General features: G+C 43.4%; 1 protein-coding gene across 1 annotated transcript in view; it reads right to left on the bottom strand.

Annotated features, from left to right (window-relative positions):
• lars2 (leucyl-tRNA synthetase 2, mitochondrial) overlaps window positions 1-11,309 on the bottom strand; it is a 51,550-nt gene extending 40,241 nt beyond the window's left edge. The window contains exons 1-3 of the mRNA XM_056286332.1: window positions 11,173-11,309; window positions 7,907-8,150; window positions 3,153-3,284 (exon numbers count right to left, since the gene is read on the bottom strand). Coding sequence (XP_056142307.1) covers window positions 3,153-3,284; window positions 7,907-8,140 — 366 coding nt within the window. The 5' untranslated portion in view covers window positions 8,141-8,150; window positions 11,173-11,309. The remainder of the gene's footprint in view (window positions 1-3,152; window positions 3,285-7,906; window positions 8,151-11,172) is intronic.
• Window positions 11,310-18,577: the final 7,268 nt, after the last annotated feature.

The raw sequence follows: 18,577 nt of genomic DNA, 5'->3' as shown, positions 1-18,577 counted from the left end.
TCCTTGGTAACTGCCCGGGCCTAATTTGTAAAGGCGAGCACTGGATGGTATCAGGCTAAGTGACCACAGCGCCACAGACTTCTGACTGCCAGGGAGAAACACGGCCATGGTCGGGAAGACGAGAGCGGAGGATAGGCTGAGTAAATAGAAAACTGTGCCACTCATTAAAATGGAGACAGCGCCACAGTTTATTCAGTGTAAACACTCCATCCTAATACAGTGAAAGGGAACTGATGTGAATAAAATATATTTCATTATATTCTATTATTCTTTTAACCTTAACCTTACTTTTGCTGTTAATTTTTCCCTCATGCAACAACATACCAATTCAAATTCCTTGTATGTTCTTGAGCTACTTGGCAGTAAATATGATTCTGATTCTGACGGAGCGTTGCCACAGGGGACTCTCTGTGATGGACAGGCTGCATTAGTGAGCCGAGCTCACGTTTAGAAGTTCAAGGAGGTCAGGAACGTTATCATTCCACCATGTGTTGCTGCGGCACCACTCATCCTTGTGTCCAAACGAATCCGTGAAGTATGATCTACCTCTTGCTTTCAATGCCTAATGCCTAAGCCATCAATATATGGACTTAAATATTAGGCTGTGACTGACAAGATGCAGCAGAAGTAGGACGTGGGAGTGAGCAGAGGTAGAGGGTTGACTATAGCACAACCTGTCTGGTGTGGAGGAGGTAGATGCCCAGCGCAGACATATACATCAATCCGCTGCCTGTGGTTAGTTCCTTAACCAGACAAGTAGGACAGGAACGCCAAAGGATTGATTTTGTGGAATTACCCTGCTAAGCACGCGTCCACCCACGTACCCCTATCTAGGAGATCGATACCATCTGTGAGAGGCAGCTTTGAGAGGGGGGGGGGGAAATTGTGCCACAGAGAGAAAATACCAAAGCCATAAAATATCCACAGGGTGAGACTGTTGACGATATGTAACTTCCTTAATTTACTGGTGAATAATGGACTATGTGTGCATGCAGCGGCGGAGAATTCTCTTTCTGACAGATGCTTCGAGAAAGTATACTCCTGGGCAGGAGGCAGTTGCCAGTCATGTGAAACCATGTTTGTCGGTGAAGAAACCATCGACAGAAGTTTGGGAGCCTTTCTATAGTGGAGGGAGACACACTACTGAGTCGGGACAAAATCCACTGGGGGGAGAAAAGATGATTTGCACGAAACTACGAAAGGAATTGTATATCTTGCTGCACGGACGTACAATTCCCAACAGCTGCAGGGTATACACATCTTTTCAATGCAACATCTCATGTTCGGAAGACATTGTGTACAATTGTAAACTGCAAGTACGAGTGCACACAAACACACCTGGTGGCACACAACTGTTGCAGTTGTCACCCTCTTAGTTCTTTATATTAATTTCTGGTAAAAACTCTGGAAGGGTATGTGTGTGAGTGTGAGTGTGTGTGTGTGTGTGTGTGTGTGTGTGTGTGTGTGTGTGTGTGTGTGTGTGTGTGTGTGTGTGTGTGTGTGTGTGTGTGTGTGTGTGTGTGCGTGTGTGTGGCAGGGGGTAATTTAGTGTGATTGATTCACAGCTGAGACGCTGACTGGCATGTTCATCATTGTGCCTCTTCAACTCCTCTGCTCTTGGGGGCCTTTGCCTTCATCTCTAACACCCCCCCCCCCCCCGCCATCCATCTCTCTGTTGTCTGGGAGGAGGAAAACATGCCGATTACAAAGCAATGATGGGAGAGCACTACCCTGACACACTTACTGCTGTAGCAACACTTTGATATGGCCCATTACGCTATCTTGTTCAATGAAGACAGGACAGGACAGGACAGGACAGGAGAGGAGAAGAGAGGAGAAGGAAGGAGAGGAGAGAGGACAGAAGAGGAGAGGAGAGGGGAGGAGAGGAGAAGGAAGGAGAGGAGAGAGGACAGAAGAGGAGAGGAGAGGGGAGGAAAGGAGCGGAACGGAGAAAAGAGATGGCGAAGGTGAGGTGGTCAGACGACAGTGGACATCAACTGCTGACTGTTGCACCACCTTTAGTGATTCATCACTGTGAAGACAAGGATGGATGGAGCCAGACATGAGCCGTTTCACTCATGCCATAAGGTGTGTGCTACCACATTAGCAAAGTATGTCGGACAGATGCTGGCTACTCAAATGAACCCCTGACAAAACACAATACCCTTAAAATTGATGTAATGTTTCTGAGATTTGAAACAGAGAAAAATCCATTAAAGTGAAAATCTAAAGATGGAAAGGGTAAGCTTTACTTGCCTCCTCTCTAGCAAAAAGCTACTTTGAAGGTGGAACGACGCGGGAAATGTTCACTTTTGGGTTGCTACAATGACAAAGACGTCTTCAAACATCGTTGTTGCAACTGGTTATTTAACATAGAATAACAACACTATCACACAACAATCTTATATACACAAGGACTGACTATATACAGGCGAAATAAGAGGTGATAAGGTGCAATGGTGCAGAGAATACATCAGAGATGCTGAAAAAGATTAACATTACAACAAACATTTGAAAGATCCACATTTCTGTGGGGGGAAATATTATGTTCACAGATACTGAGATTTTACAGTTCCCGTGTGTATTCTTTGTGCTGAATTTACACCTGGGTACAGAAGTTGGATGATAGCAGCTGCCACGCAGCTAGCTTGCTCCACTTCACAGCCCTTCAGAGCTCCTCTAAAGGTGGCACAGGCTTCGATTCTGACAGAAAAGTCAATATTAGGCTGAGCCGTAATGATCCTGGCATCAGCTTTCACTGAGCAACAGATGAATAGAAAGATGTGGGGGTAAGAAGCCTTGAGTCTTCTACACATCACATCGAAGCGAACTAGCCTCGACTGTGGCATGACAGTAAAGCGATATGGATTTGTGTGAATATGTAAAAGATAGACAGAGAAGCAAAACTGCAATAGTGATGTGTAGAGAGCTGAGAATAACAATCTGGGTGGTTGGGGGGGGGGGTTGACTGAAAGCTCATACTCAGAGCTGAAATTCATTCATTAGGTTACATCTGGCATAATAACTAGGTCATCTCAAATAAAGATAACAACCGTCTATGCTTATTTTGCTTTGAATGTCAATGTTACGTGTCTCTACCTGGCTAGCAGTTTGTGGTGATGACTTGCATAAGTCACTCAAGGGAGACATACCTGATGTCCTCTCATTCTCTGGAAGTGGCCAATGGTGTCACTGATGGTATACACACGAACATGACCCATGTGCAAGCGCCCCGATGGGTATGGGAACATGGAAAGGACATAAAACTTCGTGCGTTGGGAACCCTAGGAAAAAAAGAAAAGTTAAGAGTCAAAATAGTAGATGCCAAGACCCGCCTCATAGGCAGATGTCTGAAGCGCCTACCTTCAAAATGTTAAAAAAATAAAAATAAAAAAACAGGAAGCTTTTTTTCCTCAGATACTGTCTGCAAAAGCTAAAGTAGACAGTGTACTTTTGTTTCTGTTACTAAGCATAGTACAAGTGACTGAGTTGAACTGGATTCATGGATTGAGGACTCCCGAGGCTGGTGAGGCTGAGCAGTTGTGGTGAGCAGCACGTAGGCTCCCAGAGGCACCAAACTATCTCCTTTACTGTTTACCCTTTCACCTTTGACTTCCAAGTACAGCTCTGAGTCTTGTCATCTTCAGAGCTACTCGGATGACTCAATGATTGCAGGTTGTATTTAGTGAAGGCAGGGAGAATGAGTACAAAGATTTGATTGAAAGAGCTTAAATGACTAGTGTAAATGTAACCAGCTGCTGCTCAATGTCTCCTGGACTAAGGAGACATTAGTGGGCTTCAGGCGCTCCACAACACCCTGCCCACCTGTGACTGGAGTTGACTGGAGATAGTCTGCTCCTACATGAAGCTGGCTATCTGGGGTTCATCTGGGCAATAAATTGAAATAGACTGTAAAATATGAACTCCTATACAAGACACATCAGAGCAGGCTTTACTTCCCTGGAAGGTTCAGGTCATTTGATGTCTATAGTAAAATGTTACACATGTTCTATCAGTCCGTATTAGCTAGTGTAACCTTATAGACAGTACAGCTGCATAATGACCGAAACCGGCGATCTAACACCTGTTTCATATGCAAATTGCTGTGACGATTAATTACAATGTCCACATGTACTATTCATAGAGGACTGGGCTTTGTTGAGGTTGTGATTGCAGCTATTCCCCAATCCTCTGTGAACTGGTGTTAGATTGCTAGTTTCGGTCATTATGCCACTCTTCTGTTTATTGATACCTGCTGTCAGCTGAGACTGATGAAGTCACTTAGATGAGCAATGAAATGTTTCTCCCACTAAACCTTGTGTCCAGATGACTTTTCTGGAACTATGCAGTTGAGTTTGTGCATTTTTTTTTAAATTATTGTGCATCTGTTTTATTTATCTTTATTCTATCTTTCTAAAGAGTGATTTTTATTGTGCCATTTCATATTCATTGGTGTAACATCTAGATCTGTTTTTGTCTGTTTTTTGAGCTGCTGCTTAAAATATTTTCCCTTTGATATGTTGACAGACACTTACAATGCTGTAATGTGCCTTAATATAAACTCCGAGAGGGGAATAAGGAATAAAATACATTAGAATGCTGACCCCCTTTAAACTCAAAACATGAATGCGGGAAAAGCACAGGAGGCAGTAATGTTTACTGTTCAAGGCTCAATCTGGAGAAAGAGATGGGAATTGAGACCTTAGGTTCACTGATCATTAGACTGAAAGGCTATAATAATATCATGAGATTTCTCCTCCATCGTCAGCCAGGCACTTGTGTGTTTCAGTCTTTGGTAAACGGCAGCAGAGAAAAAGCCTCGGAGAGAGCGACCGCATTAATGAGGCGACGTCAAGCGATGACTAATAACTCATCAGCCGGGTCCAGTAAAAATTTTTAGACTGAAGAATGTTACACAAGCAACCTTCGCTGAATCATAGTGAATAATGGAGCGCCAACAATGCCTCATTATTATATCATATTCTGCGGTCTGGCAGCACTGGCCATCAATGGTCACAACATTGTTACTACAGCGACAAAGTACCAGCGGGTAAGGGATGCTAGTGCCCAGCCACTATTATGATAATCCTGACCCATGAATCTTTGAAATAAATTAATTAGGACTAAGGATGTCATGAATGTCACTGATTAATATCAGCCTGTCCCAGAAATTCCATTCAGGGCTGACAGACACATGGTTAGACGATTAGGGCTTTATAATCAGCTGCAGCTGTGAGCTACTGTGAGTTACAGTACAAGGGCCCAGGACAAGTAAGTGCTACGCTAATAATGAGCCCATGGTTAATTAACCAAATACATCTGAAGAAAGGCTATAGGTGCTTTAAACAAATATTTACACTTTCAACACCAACTCCTCAATAAGATATTCTAGTCTCCCTTCATACGCTTTTTCTCCAGGCTGACAATACACTAGTATTGTATAGTACTAGTACTGCTCAATAGTACGAGTAGACTGGTAGACTGGTGTAGTATTTTTTTTTAAAAAACCTTAGCTATTACTTTAATCAATTCATTCATTCAGCACCACTGTCTCATCTATTCCTATTAAGAGGGATGGAAAGGAATCATTTTATCCAATGAATTAAAGCTACAATTCTGAAGATGGTTGTTTTTGTTTTTATTGACACCTATTTTGACTGCAGTGGTGCTTGACCACTCTAAAGACATCTCCCAGAGATCTGTTCAAAAGGAAACTTCCCCTGATGACCGCAGTGCTATTCTTTCACCACCATCCCCAGAAATGAACCCCCCCCCCCAAAAAAAAAACATGGACTCAACTGTGACATCATGAGCAATTTCTGGCCCATCTCCAATCTTCCCTTTCTGTCAAAAATACTGGAATGTGTTGCTGCCTGCCAAAATCAAAGCTCACCTCATCGCCAATGACCTGTTCGAACCATTTCAATCTGGCTTCTGCTCACAACGCAGCACAGAAACAGCACTCCTTAAAGTAACCAACAACCTCCTCCTCCCCTCAGAATCTGGCCACCCCAGCATTCTCATCCTCCTCAACCTCACCATAGCTTTCGACACCATCAACCATTGAATCACTTGTATTGCCCTCTCCTGGCCAAAGGCATATCTCACAAACAGCCACAAGTTCATCAACATCAACAATGGGACATCCTTCACCGCTCCTCTCTCCCATGGCGTCCCCCAGGGTTTGGTGCTTGGTCCTCTCCTGTTCATCTTTTACATGCTCCCCCTTGGTAACATTATAAGTCATCATGGTCTCCACACCCACTGATATGCCAGTGACATCCAGCTCTACATCTCCACTAAATCCATCACCACTGCAGCTCACTCTACTCTGCCCAACTGTCTCACTGAAATAAAATCATGGATGCAAGCCAACTTCCTCAAACTAAATTGTGATAAATCATGAACATCATCAGTCCCAAATCACTTACCAAAACCACTCACAACTTCTGCCTCCCCATCGACAACTCCACTCTGTCTCCCTCCCCAAACATCTTCAACCTCAGAATCATCTTCGACAGCAACCTCTCTTGAACACCACGTCAATTAAATCATCAGAACCACCTTTTTCCACCTAAAAAACATAGCTCATGTCCGCCCATCACGCTCCCCCTCTGCTGCCGAAACTTAGATCTATGCCTTCATCACATCCAGAATTGACTACTGCAACATTATTCTATATGGCTCATCATCCAAAGTTCTAAACACAATCCAGTACATCCAGAACTCAGCTGGTCCCCTGCTCACCCACTTCTGCTTCCGTGACCACATCACCCTGTCCTCTACAACCTCCACTACCTCCCTGTCCCACAACGGATCCAATTCAAAGTCCTTCTCCTCACTCAAAAAGCCCTCCATATCCAGGCCCCTTCTTACTTCACCGACCTACTTCACTAACATACTCCTTCCCGAAGCCTTTGCTCTTCCGATGCCAACCTCCTGTCTCCACCACACAGGACCAACCACCACTACCACACTGGACTTCGGTTTGCCTTGTCCACAGTTTCCCCCTCCCTCTGGAACTCTCTCCCCAAAACACATCAGAGACGGCACCGATCTGTCCTTATTCAAATCACTAATCAAAGTCGCCTTTACAGAATTGTTTTTAATATGTGATTAATGTGTGCTTTATGTTTTTGGTGTGTTGCTTTTATGTTCATTTTAACTTACATAAAGCGCCTTTGAGTACTCTTGAGAAACACTCTACAAATAAAATGTATTATCATTATTATTAAGAAACATGGCTGAACCTGAATTTTAGCTACTGTAATTAGAAGTATTTATTGGTAAAGGTGTTCTACATACTTAGTGTGCCATATCTGCTTGTTATCCACAACAATTTTGCTTCTTCAACTCATCACTAATGCCATTTAGTTACACATTTGCCTGCTATGGTGCTATCCTTAGACCCTGCAAATTGAAGGTATACAGACAGAGGGTGTCACCGATTGTCATCTACTGTCATTACCTGGTTTTCACTGTGTGAATCTAAAGCCCTTTAAGACCACAACTTTTGATTTTGGGTAATACAAATAAAATTGACTTGACTATGGTGAAGACATTAAACACTCTGCATCATATCATGTTTCCCAGGAATGTCCTATACGACAGTATCCACTGACATGAACAACTACAAAAGCATTCATACATGATTTGGATATTTGTGGAATAGCTATTGCGTAGGTGAAAAATATCAAAAAAGGACATTTGTTTGCATGTAAAACTTCAGGAATGTAAATCTAAAGCATTTCTAATACATTAATACTTACTGATAATGTTAATAATAGTGCCTTATCTGACTGATCAGTTAGGTCATGAGTATGCAACTAAATAAAAGTGGTATGCCCTGGTTAACAATCATAACCAGACCTTAAAGTCCTTAAGATTTTAACATAAGGTGAATTACCTCCTCCGATGTATCCCTCCGCCACTGCTCCATGATCCGTGGGTGCCACCACTGTTCTACCTGTTGTCTGGTCTCAGCTCGGTAGTCCTTCTCCCATACTCCTGTATCACTGAAGATCATGCGCGTACTGGGGAGCATGAGCCGAGGAATGGGGATCAGAAGGGCACCCCTGAGTTGGCCAATCTGGACCTTGCCCAGCTTACACAGGGTCAGCCTACACACTGATGTCTGCATGGTTGGTCAGCTGAGCAACAGAGGACAAACACAATTAGATGGTGGGTAGATAAGCTTCTAAAACTGTCTGGAACGCCACTGGAAGGATGCAACAGCACTTTAAAAAAAAAACATTCTATCAATCAACATTTTTATGGCCACCTCTGCAAAATCCCAATGTTTTTCATGTGTTTTTTTTTCCTACTGTGTCTCACTGATGTCGCTCGCTGTATCACTCCTGCCCAAAGCATGTACCGTGTGTTGTTCATAATGTATGTCTAATGTGATGATGGCATTGCTTTTAAGTTTTTGTACTCAAATTGAGCTGTTTTATTATGCTGTAATGAAAAACTAATCCAACCAGCCTTGGAAGTGTGGTCACTGAAGCATTTGAACTGAACTGAACTGAAATGAATGGGATGGAATTGAACTGAACCGGATGTCTTGTGACTGGGATGGCCATGTTAAGGTGACAATTCTTTTCATACACTTTCCAAAAATACAGTACCCCCCCCCCTCCGTGACTACAAGAAAATACATCCTAGAAGATTCCAAGTTGGTGCCAAGTTCACACATTAATGTTATACTAGAGAATTTGCTTTGGGAATGGTGCGAAACTTTTATTGCACTTACAGTAACGTAACGAGTATAGTTGTTGTCAACTCGAGTAATGTTATGTTCACTTCACCTAGTTCACTGTCTCTCCTCTGCTCTGCTCCACTCCGCTGTGTGTGTGTGTGGGGGGGGGGGGGGGGGCTAAGCCCTGCCCTCATTGAAACAGAGCAGAGGAGAGAAGACAAACCAGCGCGACCATAAATGACAGTAACGAGGAGCCTACCAGTATGCAAGTTTTCATTACGGTTACAACCAATCAGAGGCAGAGTAGGGCAGGTCTTTGAAATGAACATTTGGATCAGTGTCTTGGCTGGTAATCACGCCTTTTGTGCCTAGGTACAAGCAATTTATTGGAGGCAAACGATGCCATTTCTCCCACTAGGCTCGAATGTATTTTGACTAACTTGACTGTCTCTAACTTGAATATATGTTGCTTTTAAAGTTACAACTGAGTTGATTAAATGTTTTGTCAATTGTGCCGGACCTCTGACCTTGAATAAAAAATCAGATGCAGATCTTTGAGTAATGACTTTGTGAAGTCAAGTCAAGTCAATTTTATTTGTATAGCCCAATATCACAAATTACACATTTGCCTGTGGGCTTTACAGCAATACAACATCCTGTCCTTAGTCATGGAAAGTGAGAACCGTGCAAGTTTTCCTTTTTTATCAAACAGGAAAAAGTTGTAGCATGAGGTGTTTGAGTTAATTTGCCTTACTTCACATCGCACGTCCTGCAATGTGATTATTACACATGCGCACATTGCAATGACAATCCTGAAACAATATATTGAGCAGCCCTAGAAACCCCCACTGTAAGCCATTTCACTCACAAAAACAGCAAATTTGACAGATATTTTGCATTTACACACAAAAGCAAACACATACACACACTCTCTCTCCCACTCAAATAATCACACGCTGTTTCTAAGGTAACCTGAGATATCTCTGCCTCCTTGACAGTAGAGTGAAGATGTTATTGACCTGACTAAACTAGAAAGCATTTTAACAAGATTTATCATCTCAATATGAGACAGCTAGATTTCAGGGTCAACCCAGCCACAGTTGCCATAGCCACTGACCCTACTAGCAGCACTGTGGATTTCTATCCAATAAGCTCCATTACAGTGAAAATGCAAATAAACAGTGGAAGGGATGTACTTTCAATATGTTGTCAAGGAAGACTAGAAGGATATTGTATCTTATATCTTATTATCTGCATCAAAAGACATGCAGTGTTTGGTTAGGTATCAGATTTTCCTGCCATTGACCTTAACTATGCCACTTGCCTCAGAATTTGGATCCGCACTGTCTGCCCACTGCTCCTATAGTTAGGATGAGCTAAACTCAGTGGACAAATTTTCCCACTAGGATAAATAAAGTGTAATTTAATTATTATCAAGAAGGCAAGAAGTTAACAACTGAAACAGGGCTAGTACCTTAAATCTAGAGTCACAGTAGTGACCACATGCAACTCTTTCCGTCATAAAATGCCTGGTTTCTTCCATACCTCTACAAATCGGTTAAATAATAACTGGATTTAATGACTCATTCAATCAATCGATAATCGAGACACATTTTCCACTTCAAGATCAAAACCATATGCACAAGATAGTCTCATGAGGGACTTGGAGACAAAAATGCTCCATTTTACACTTGCACTGAAAGAGATTTTAATATTAGAGCGTCACACCTGCACATTCATCTAGATGCAAAAACCAGCAAAGTTGTTTTTTCTTCCTTTTTTTTGCCACCCACCTACTTGAGGGGACGTGTTTTTAACTAAATTATGTTGAGTATGGCCTAAGCATCACAGCAGCCAACGCTTTCTCTCCTCCAGCAAAGGCTGAAGGAGTCATGCTGTCAAGGTTGTGTGCGTCTCTGTGTATGAGTGTGGGCAGAGGCGAGAGACAGAAAGAGCATGTTCCTATGGTTACTTTGCTAATCCACCTCAGCGTCTCCAATCATGTAAGACTGACTACCAAAACAAACACCACCGACATGAAACTACTAACAAAAACTAATGGGCCTTTTCTATAATGAGTACAAACAGGGGAGATGGAACTTGGTCACGGTGAACATGGGTATATATAACTACAACCTAAGTACATTGAAGGGTGGGCGGAGTCGACGAAGCGTTAGTTAATGACTACGATAAATTATACACAACAATATTAAATAAATTAATTCTTTTAGCCAATCCACACAACAGATCGTCTGATCGCTGGTCAGCACATCTGGTCTCGGGCAAACTTAACTAAAAAAGAGATCCAATCGACACAAATAACTTAATGCCTTCTAGTAAGTCTTTAAGGGCAGCTTTCTCAGCATCACAGCTAACGCTAGGTGCATGCAAGGCATTCGTACAAGAGAGATGGTCAAGCAAAGTAGGGGTACGCTAACGTTAAATCAAAAAACGTAAAGTAAGAGGCAACTCACTGTTTTATCTCCAAGTCCCCTTGTTTAGTGATTAAGCCTGCGTAATACTACATGGATGAGTAACGTTTAATGTGCCAAATCCAGCCATTTAAGCTATTCAAAGGAGTCGTTTTCAGGACTCAAGGATCCCATATGCGCGCCGCCATTTTGCTTTTCAAAATAACTTTATCGGCACAGCTTCGCTAACAGAGGAACCGAGGATCAGGGCCGCGCCGATCGTTCGTCGATTTGTTTATAAGTTTGTGTGTAAAGTCATTGCTGAATTCTTATTATTAACTAATACATTTTAAACTGCAGATTGAACTTGTGTAACGATTTAAATTGTTGAGATGATCATTGAGATTACGCTGTATTCGGGACATTTTTTATGTTTTAATATCTTGCATCTAGGCCATAGTTTGAATTGGTTAGAGTTTGTCTGTTTTTTTCTGTTTTGTTTTGTTTTTGTCCTTTTTTTTGCTTGGTTTTTTTTTAATATATAGTAAGTGATCCTACTCGAATCAAGTTTTGGAATTCCTGATTAGAATTTACCATCTTAAATTATGCCATTGTGTTTCTCCTCACTTTTAAAACGTTTCTTTCAGCTGATGTGTTCCATTGGCCATAGAAAACATGGTTACCTTCCTCGGAATTGTCCATTCGGGTAACATACTACAATATGTGTCTATGTAATATGCAAATTGCTCAGATTTTCTAGTTTCATTCATTGGCAGAGCTGGAATGCATGATTTTTATGTTAGATTGGACTGCTTGTTACCTTAGCAACCCACAATATTGTTCTTAGCTCAAGGGTTTTATACCTACAGCGGTGTGTGTGTGCGCGAGAGAGAGAGAGAGAGGAAGATGAAGGGGGTGCAGGAATAGTGGGGTAATAAAAAACTTAAAGGTTTCATTCTTCAGTATTGCACATGAAAGTGGTTAATTTTGCACTTGAAACGCTGCCATAAAACATCAGTGTACATCATGATTTTCCAAAAACAAACGGGTACAACTAATTGAAATTAAACCACACAGAGCCTACGTGAGGAGCATGGCCAGAAAACATGATTCCATCCACAACTCACTGAATTGAGTACATGACATACATGTGCTGCCTACATGAGCACGGGGATACTTAAGGAGGCTTTCATCATACATCGTTTTAGTTAAGTGTGCTGTTCTGATGCCAACTTCAATGATTACTGACTGTACCAAGAGTGGTTCCTCTCATGCATCTCTATCGCAGAGGAAAGATCCGTTGAAAAGGAGGAGGAAGAGGAGGAGGTGGCAGTGTCTAATCAGAGGGTCTCTTCTATGAGCACTCCCAAGAGCTCCCACCTTTGATCTGACTAGCAGATGGAGGAAGCAAAGGAAGAAAGAGAAAGTCAGAGCAGGCGAGGAATAAAAATGGGGTGGGTGGGGTGTAGTGGGGGTTGCATTAGCAGGAACAGAGCTATTCAGTCTGACGTCAGTGAGCTAAACCTAGGGCTCTGCTCTGGCCTGCCCTCGTATATCACAGTCAAGTGGCCGCTTTAGCCCAGGGCCCAACAGGATGTGGCTGAAAGGAGGAATGAGAGTGGGAAATGGGTTTTTGACACTATCGAGACACTGACTCTCCCCATACAACTGAAGATCTGTCATCAGCATGCAGCCAGATACAGTACGGAGAGGGTGCCTGCCTGATGAATGAATCTGATCCTTGGCCCATTTGTGCCTGGCTGGTTCAATACGCATTTTTATCACACAGGGTCAAGCTGGCATTGCTGGTGGAGAATTGAGAATTTCATCAAAAAGACGACCATATATATTTTCATGATATATTTTTTCAGGTGTATTTTTCAGTGTTTGTTGTGGATACGCACATGAAAAATGTATTAATCAGTAACACATCATATGAACAGGTTGATGAATCTGCTTTCGTGTTTAGGGTCCACATAACCATGTTAGACATGGCCAGTGGTAAACCAGTTAAAAAACAATACACGGTGAAAAATGTGTTATATAGCCAAGAGATTTGTTCACTGGATAGCTTATTGACATGATTTTTTACTTTGGGGTTTAACAGGAAATTGTACCCTTCATAGCATGCTTTATGATAAACAACTATGGTAAGCATCCTAACTAGATACTGATGTCAGTCTTCACCACTTGACCTCATTCAAGCCACCAAATTGCTGACAACCACTGTGACATCATTCATAGTACACATGGCCATTGTAACTCTAGTTAATGGTCATCGCAATTTGCATATGAAACCAGCTGTTGGTTCGGTCGTTATGCTGCTGTATTATTCATAAGGGTGGGGATACCTGCAGTCAGTTGAGACTGGAGAGGTCCCTTAGATGAGTGATGAAACGTTTCTCCCAATAAACGTTGTGTCCAGATGAACTGATTCAACTTTCTGTGACGTCATTCATTGTTTCACTGGCAAATACTTTTGCTCTACCTGTCAGAACTGACATTTTGTGAATCTCCCTGGGCTTTGACTCTCAGGATCAAACACTCTCAGATGCCTCCTTTTGCATCCACATCCACCTTTCCTGACTCCCACCTCGCTGTGTACCACCATGATAAACAACTTCAGGTAATCTCACCCTATTTTTTTTCTATTTTTGTTGAGGGTGATTACATCTCACTAGCAGCGAAACAGATGAGAAACAACCAGCAAGAAGGAGAAGGGTAGGATGTTGTAGAGGGGGAGTGGGTGGGGGGGCTTGCTTGTCTCCACCCCATACTAGGTGACCTTTCATGGACGGGTGCACGATTTACATCCACTTCCATGACGATGAGAAACAGGCTGGTGGCCATGCCAGAGAGAAGCAATCTCACACTATCTCAGCTTCGCATAAGCGGCAAGGAGAAGGCTGATAGGTCTCCGCGTGCCTGCGACCGTCGTTCAAAGAAACCAATACGTGGGATGCTATTTTCAGGGCCTGTTTCACCAAAGCACCCTGTCTAGGCATGTATGTCTCCACCACTGATCTTTACCAGTGGCGGACAGAGATCCGTGATGGTGAGATGGAAACGGAGGGTTGAGAGCGACTAGAGATGCTTAAAGATCTTAGAGAATCTGTAATAACTATTCTTCCCCTTGAAGAATCTCTCTCTTTTAAGTGGATGATTTTTTTTTTTTGGAACATTCGCTTGGCAACTCAAAAACTCTATGGCCCTCTTTATTTGGAGCTTCAGCAGCAGCTTTGAAATGTGGTATCCCTTTAACGCACTTTCACCAACACTCTATTTAAAAACAAAATTTTTTTGTGAAAAGTTAATGAAACATCAACATGTTGAAAAATGAAATCATTATCATCGCAATTAATCAGGTTTCTTACAAAAACACTGCAAACTGACTAGCGCAAGATCAATAAAAGGAATGCAAAGCACAAGTGACATGAAAAGAGCGTCATTATTATTTTCCTTTTACTCCAGCGCCCAGTGGTGACAGACCCACGAGAGCTTGTTGTGAGTTCAAGTTCACGTTATTGTCATATATATGTAAAAAGTACCATGTAGCTTCAAATGTAATGGAATGTATGTGCCCTGGCTCTCTCAGATCTTAAAACTATATATAAGGAAATAATAAATAATAACAAAAACAATAAATAAGAAATCAGAAATGCCACTAGATAATAAATCACTGAAGTTATATAAGCGCCTATTGTTCATTAATCTGATCACCTGGGGGTAAAAACTGTCTTTCAGGCGGCTGGTCCAAGCTCTGGTACTCTGTAAGTGTTGTCCTGAGGGAGGGAGTGAGAACAGACCATGTGCTGGGTGGCTGCTGTCCTCCATCATACTTAGGGCCTTCCTTCTGCAACGGGTGGTGTACATGTCCTGAAGCTGTGGCAGTGCTGTTTCTGTTATTTTTGAAGCCGTTGTTTGTGGCCCTGTTCGGCCAGGTTGCCAAACCACACCAGTATGCTTCAAGTGAGGATGATTTCTATGGTAGTCTGATAGAAATTGACTAGGCTTTTTTGTGGACATTCTGAAATTTTTTAAGACATCTCATAAAGTATAGTCCCTGTTGTGCCTTCTTAATGGCACAGCTGGTGTTACGAGACCAGGAGAGGATGTCTGAGATCTGAATGCCCGAAAATCTGAAATTCTTGGCCCAGTGGTTAGCACTGTTGCCTCACAGCAAGAAGGCCCTGGGTTCGAACCCCAGGCCGTCCCAGGTCCTTTCTGTGTGGCGTTTGCATGTTCTCCTCATGTCTGCGTGGGTTTCCTCTGGGTGCTCTGGTTTCCTCCCACCATCAAGAAGACATGCACATTAGGGTTAATACTCCTGTCTGTGCCCCCTGACCAAGGCAATGGAAAGAAGAACTGGAGTTGGTCCCCGGGTGCTGCAGCTGCCCACTGCTCCTATACAATAGGATGGGTTAAATGCAGAGAACAAATTCATCGTAAGAATACAATTTGTTGTAAGAATACAATGTTGACTAAAGGGACACTGTTGATGTAAACTTGTGTCTGAACCATTTTGGACTTGTTATCTTGACACCATATGGATAGGTCCCTCCCCTCCTTCCTATAGGCATCTTAATTGTTGTCATTTATCAATCCAGTTACTGTGGTGTCATCTGCAAATTTCACTATGCTGCTATGATATTTGGCAACACAGTCATGTGTGAACAGACTGTAGAATAAGGGACTAAGGCCACAACCCCGTGGCACTCCTGTGTTGGTTGAGAGCTATGCTAGATGAGTAGCTGGTACCTGCTCTCACTGTCTGGAGTCTGCCTGTCTGAAATTCATACACCGATCAGCCAAAACATTAAAACCCCTGCTTAATATTGTGTAAGTCCCCCTCGTGCCACCAAAATAGCTCTGACCTGTCGAAGCATGAACTCCACAAGACCTCTGAAGGTGTCTTCTGATATCTGGCACCAAGATGTTAGCAGCAGATCCTTTATCCTTTACTGCAAGTTTGAAAGGCGAACTTTCACACCCCTCACCAGCCACAACACACAACCAACTGCATTCCCTGCCAGCCACTCTCCCCTCCCCACCGAACCCCCACCTACACTCAGGATCTATGTTGAGGACCCGTGCCAGCTCTTCCAAAGACAGAAGACCAGGAAGGCACTGGGCCCAGATGGCGTGTCACCCTCCTGTCTGAAAGTCTGTGCTGACCAGCTGGTCCCCACTTTCATACTGATCTTCAACAGATCACTGGAGCTGTGTGAAGTCCCCTCCTGCTTCAAGAGCTCCACTATCGTCCCGGTCCCCAAGAAACCCCGTATCACAGGATTAAATTACTACAGGCCCTAACGTCTAGGGTCATGAAATCCTTCTAGAGACTGGTATTGGCCCACCTTAAGGAAATCACAGGCCCCTTGTTCGACCCCCAGCAGTTCGCCATCAAGCAAACAGGTCAGTGGAGGATGCAGGCAACACAGGATTGCACTACATCTCCCAACACCTCAACTCCCCAGGGACATATGCAAGAGTCCTGTTTGTGGACTTCAGCTCAGCGTTCAACACCATCGTCCCAGATATCCTCCACTCTAAACTCAGTCATCTCACTGTACCAGCCCCCATCTGCCAGTGGATTAAAAGCTTCCTGACAGACAGGAGGCAGCCAGTGAGGCTGGGGAAAATCACATCCAGCACCCGGACAATCAGCACTGGCACCCCCCAGGGACGTGTGCTCTCCCCTTTATTCTTCTCCTTCTGCACAAATTACTGCACCTCAGGTGACCCGTCTGTTAAACTCCTGAAGTTTGCAGACAACACAACCATCATTGGCCTTATCCAGGATGGTGACAAGTCTGCATATATAGACGGGAGGTTGAACAGCTGGCCCTCTGGTGCGGCCATAATAACCTGGAGCTGAACATGCTCAAAATAGTGGAAATGACAGTGGACTTCAGGAGGAGCCCCCCAACACTGCCCCCTCCACCATACACCGTGTCTACGGTGAAAACCTACAGATTTCTGGGTTCAACAATCTCCCAGGACCTAAGGTGGGCATCCAACATAGACACAATCATCAAAAAGGCCCAGCAGAGGATGTACTTTCTCCGCCAGCTCAAGAAGTTCAACCTGTCTCAGGAACTGTCGATTCAGTTCTACACTGCAATAATCCAGTCTGTCCTCTGCACATCTATCACTGTCTGGTTTGGACTGGACACCAAACAGGACAGGGACAGACTACAATGGACAGTTAAGTCTGCAGAGAAAATCATTGGTGTCAATCTGCCCTCCATTCAGGACTTATACACCTCCAGAGTCAGGAAACGGGCAGGCAACATCACTGCAGACCCATCACACCCTGGGCACAACCTGTTCCAACTCCTCCCCTCTGGTAGGCGCTACAGAGCACTATACGCCAAAACAACCAGATATAAAAACAGTTTCTTTCCGTGGGCTGACATTCAAATGAACGCTTAACACTGCCAAATAAATCCAACCATACCGAACTGTACATTGTATGTATACTGGTATGTTCTGTCATGTCCATCTACCTCAGGCATGTATGTAAGTAACCTGCTAACATTTATTTCAGCATCTCTGATATATTCTGCGAACCACTGCACTTTATCACCTCTTATGTCACTTGTATATAGTCAATCCTTGTGTATATATCTGAAGATTGTTGTGTTGTTATCCTATGTTAAGTACACTGAGAGAGCCACGGAACTGGGGTCAAATTCAATGTATGTGCAAACCTACACGGCCAATAAACATGATTCTGATTCAGTCCTTTAAGTTGTGAGGTGGGCCCCCCATCGATCAGACTTGTTTTTCCAGCACATCTCACAGATGCTCGATCGGATTGAGATCTGGGGAATTTGGAGGCCAAGGCAACACCTCGCCACTCTTTGTCACATTCCTCAAACCATTTCTGAACAATTTTTGTAGTGTGGGATGGCGTATTATCCTGCTGAAAGAGGCCACGGCCATCAGGGAATACCGTTGCCATGAAGGGGTTTACCTGGTTAGTAACGATGTTTAGGTAGGTGTCATGTGTCAAAAATAACAGCCACATGAATACCAGGACCCAAGGTTTCCCAGCAAGAACATTGCCCAGAGCATCACACTGCTTCCACCGGCTTGCCTTCTTCCCATAGTGCATCCTGGTGCCATCTCTCCCCTAGGTAAACGACGAACACACACCCGGCCATCCACATGGTAAAAGAAAATGTGGTTCATCAGACCAGGTCACCCTCTTCTATTGCTCCGTAGTCCAGTTCTGTCGCTCACATGCCCATTGTAGGTGCTTTCGGTGGTGGACAGGGGTCATCATGAGCACTCTGACTGATCTGAAGCTATGCAGCCCCATATGAAGCAAGCTGTGATGCACTGTGTGTTCTGACACATGTCTATCATAGCAAACATTAACTTTTTCAGCAATTTGAGCTACAGTAGCTCTTCTGTGGGATCGGACTAGACAGCCTAGCTTTTGCTCCCCATGCACATCAGT

This window comes from Lampris incognitus, chromosome 9 (assembly GCF_029633865.1).
Source record: "Lampris incognitus isolate fLamInc1 chromosome 9, fLamInc1.hap2, whole genome shotgun sequence".
NCBI classification, from domain to species: Eukaryota; Metazoa; Chordata; class Actinopteri; order Lampriformes; family Lampridae; genus Lampris; species Lampris incognitus.
This window is presented reverse-complemented; position numbering and strand designations above follow the sequence as displayed.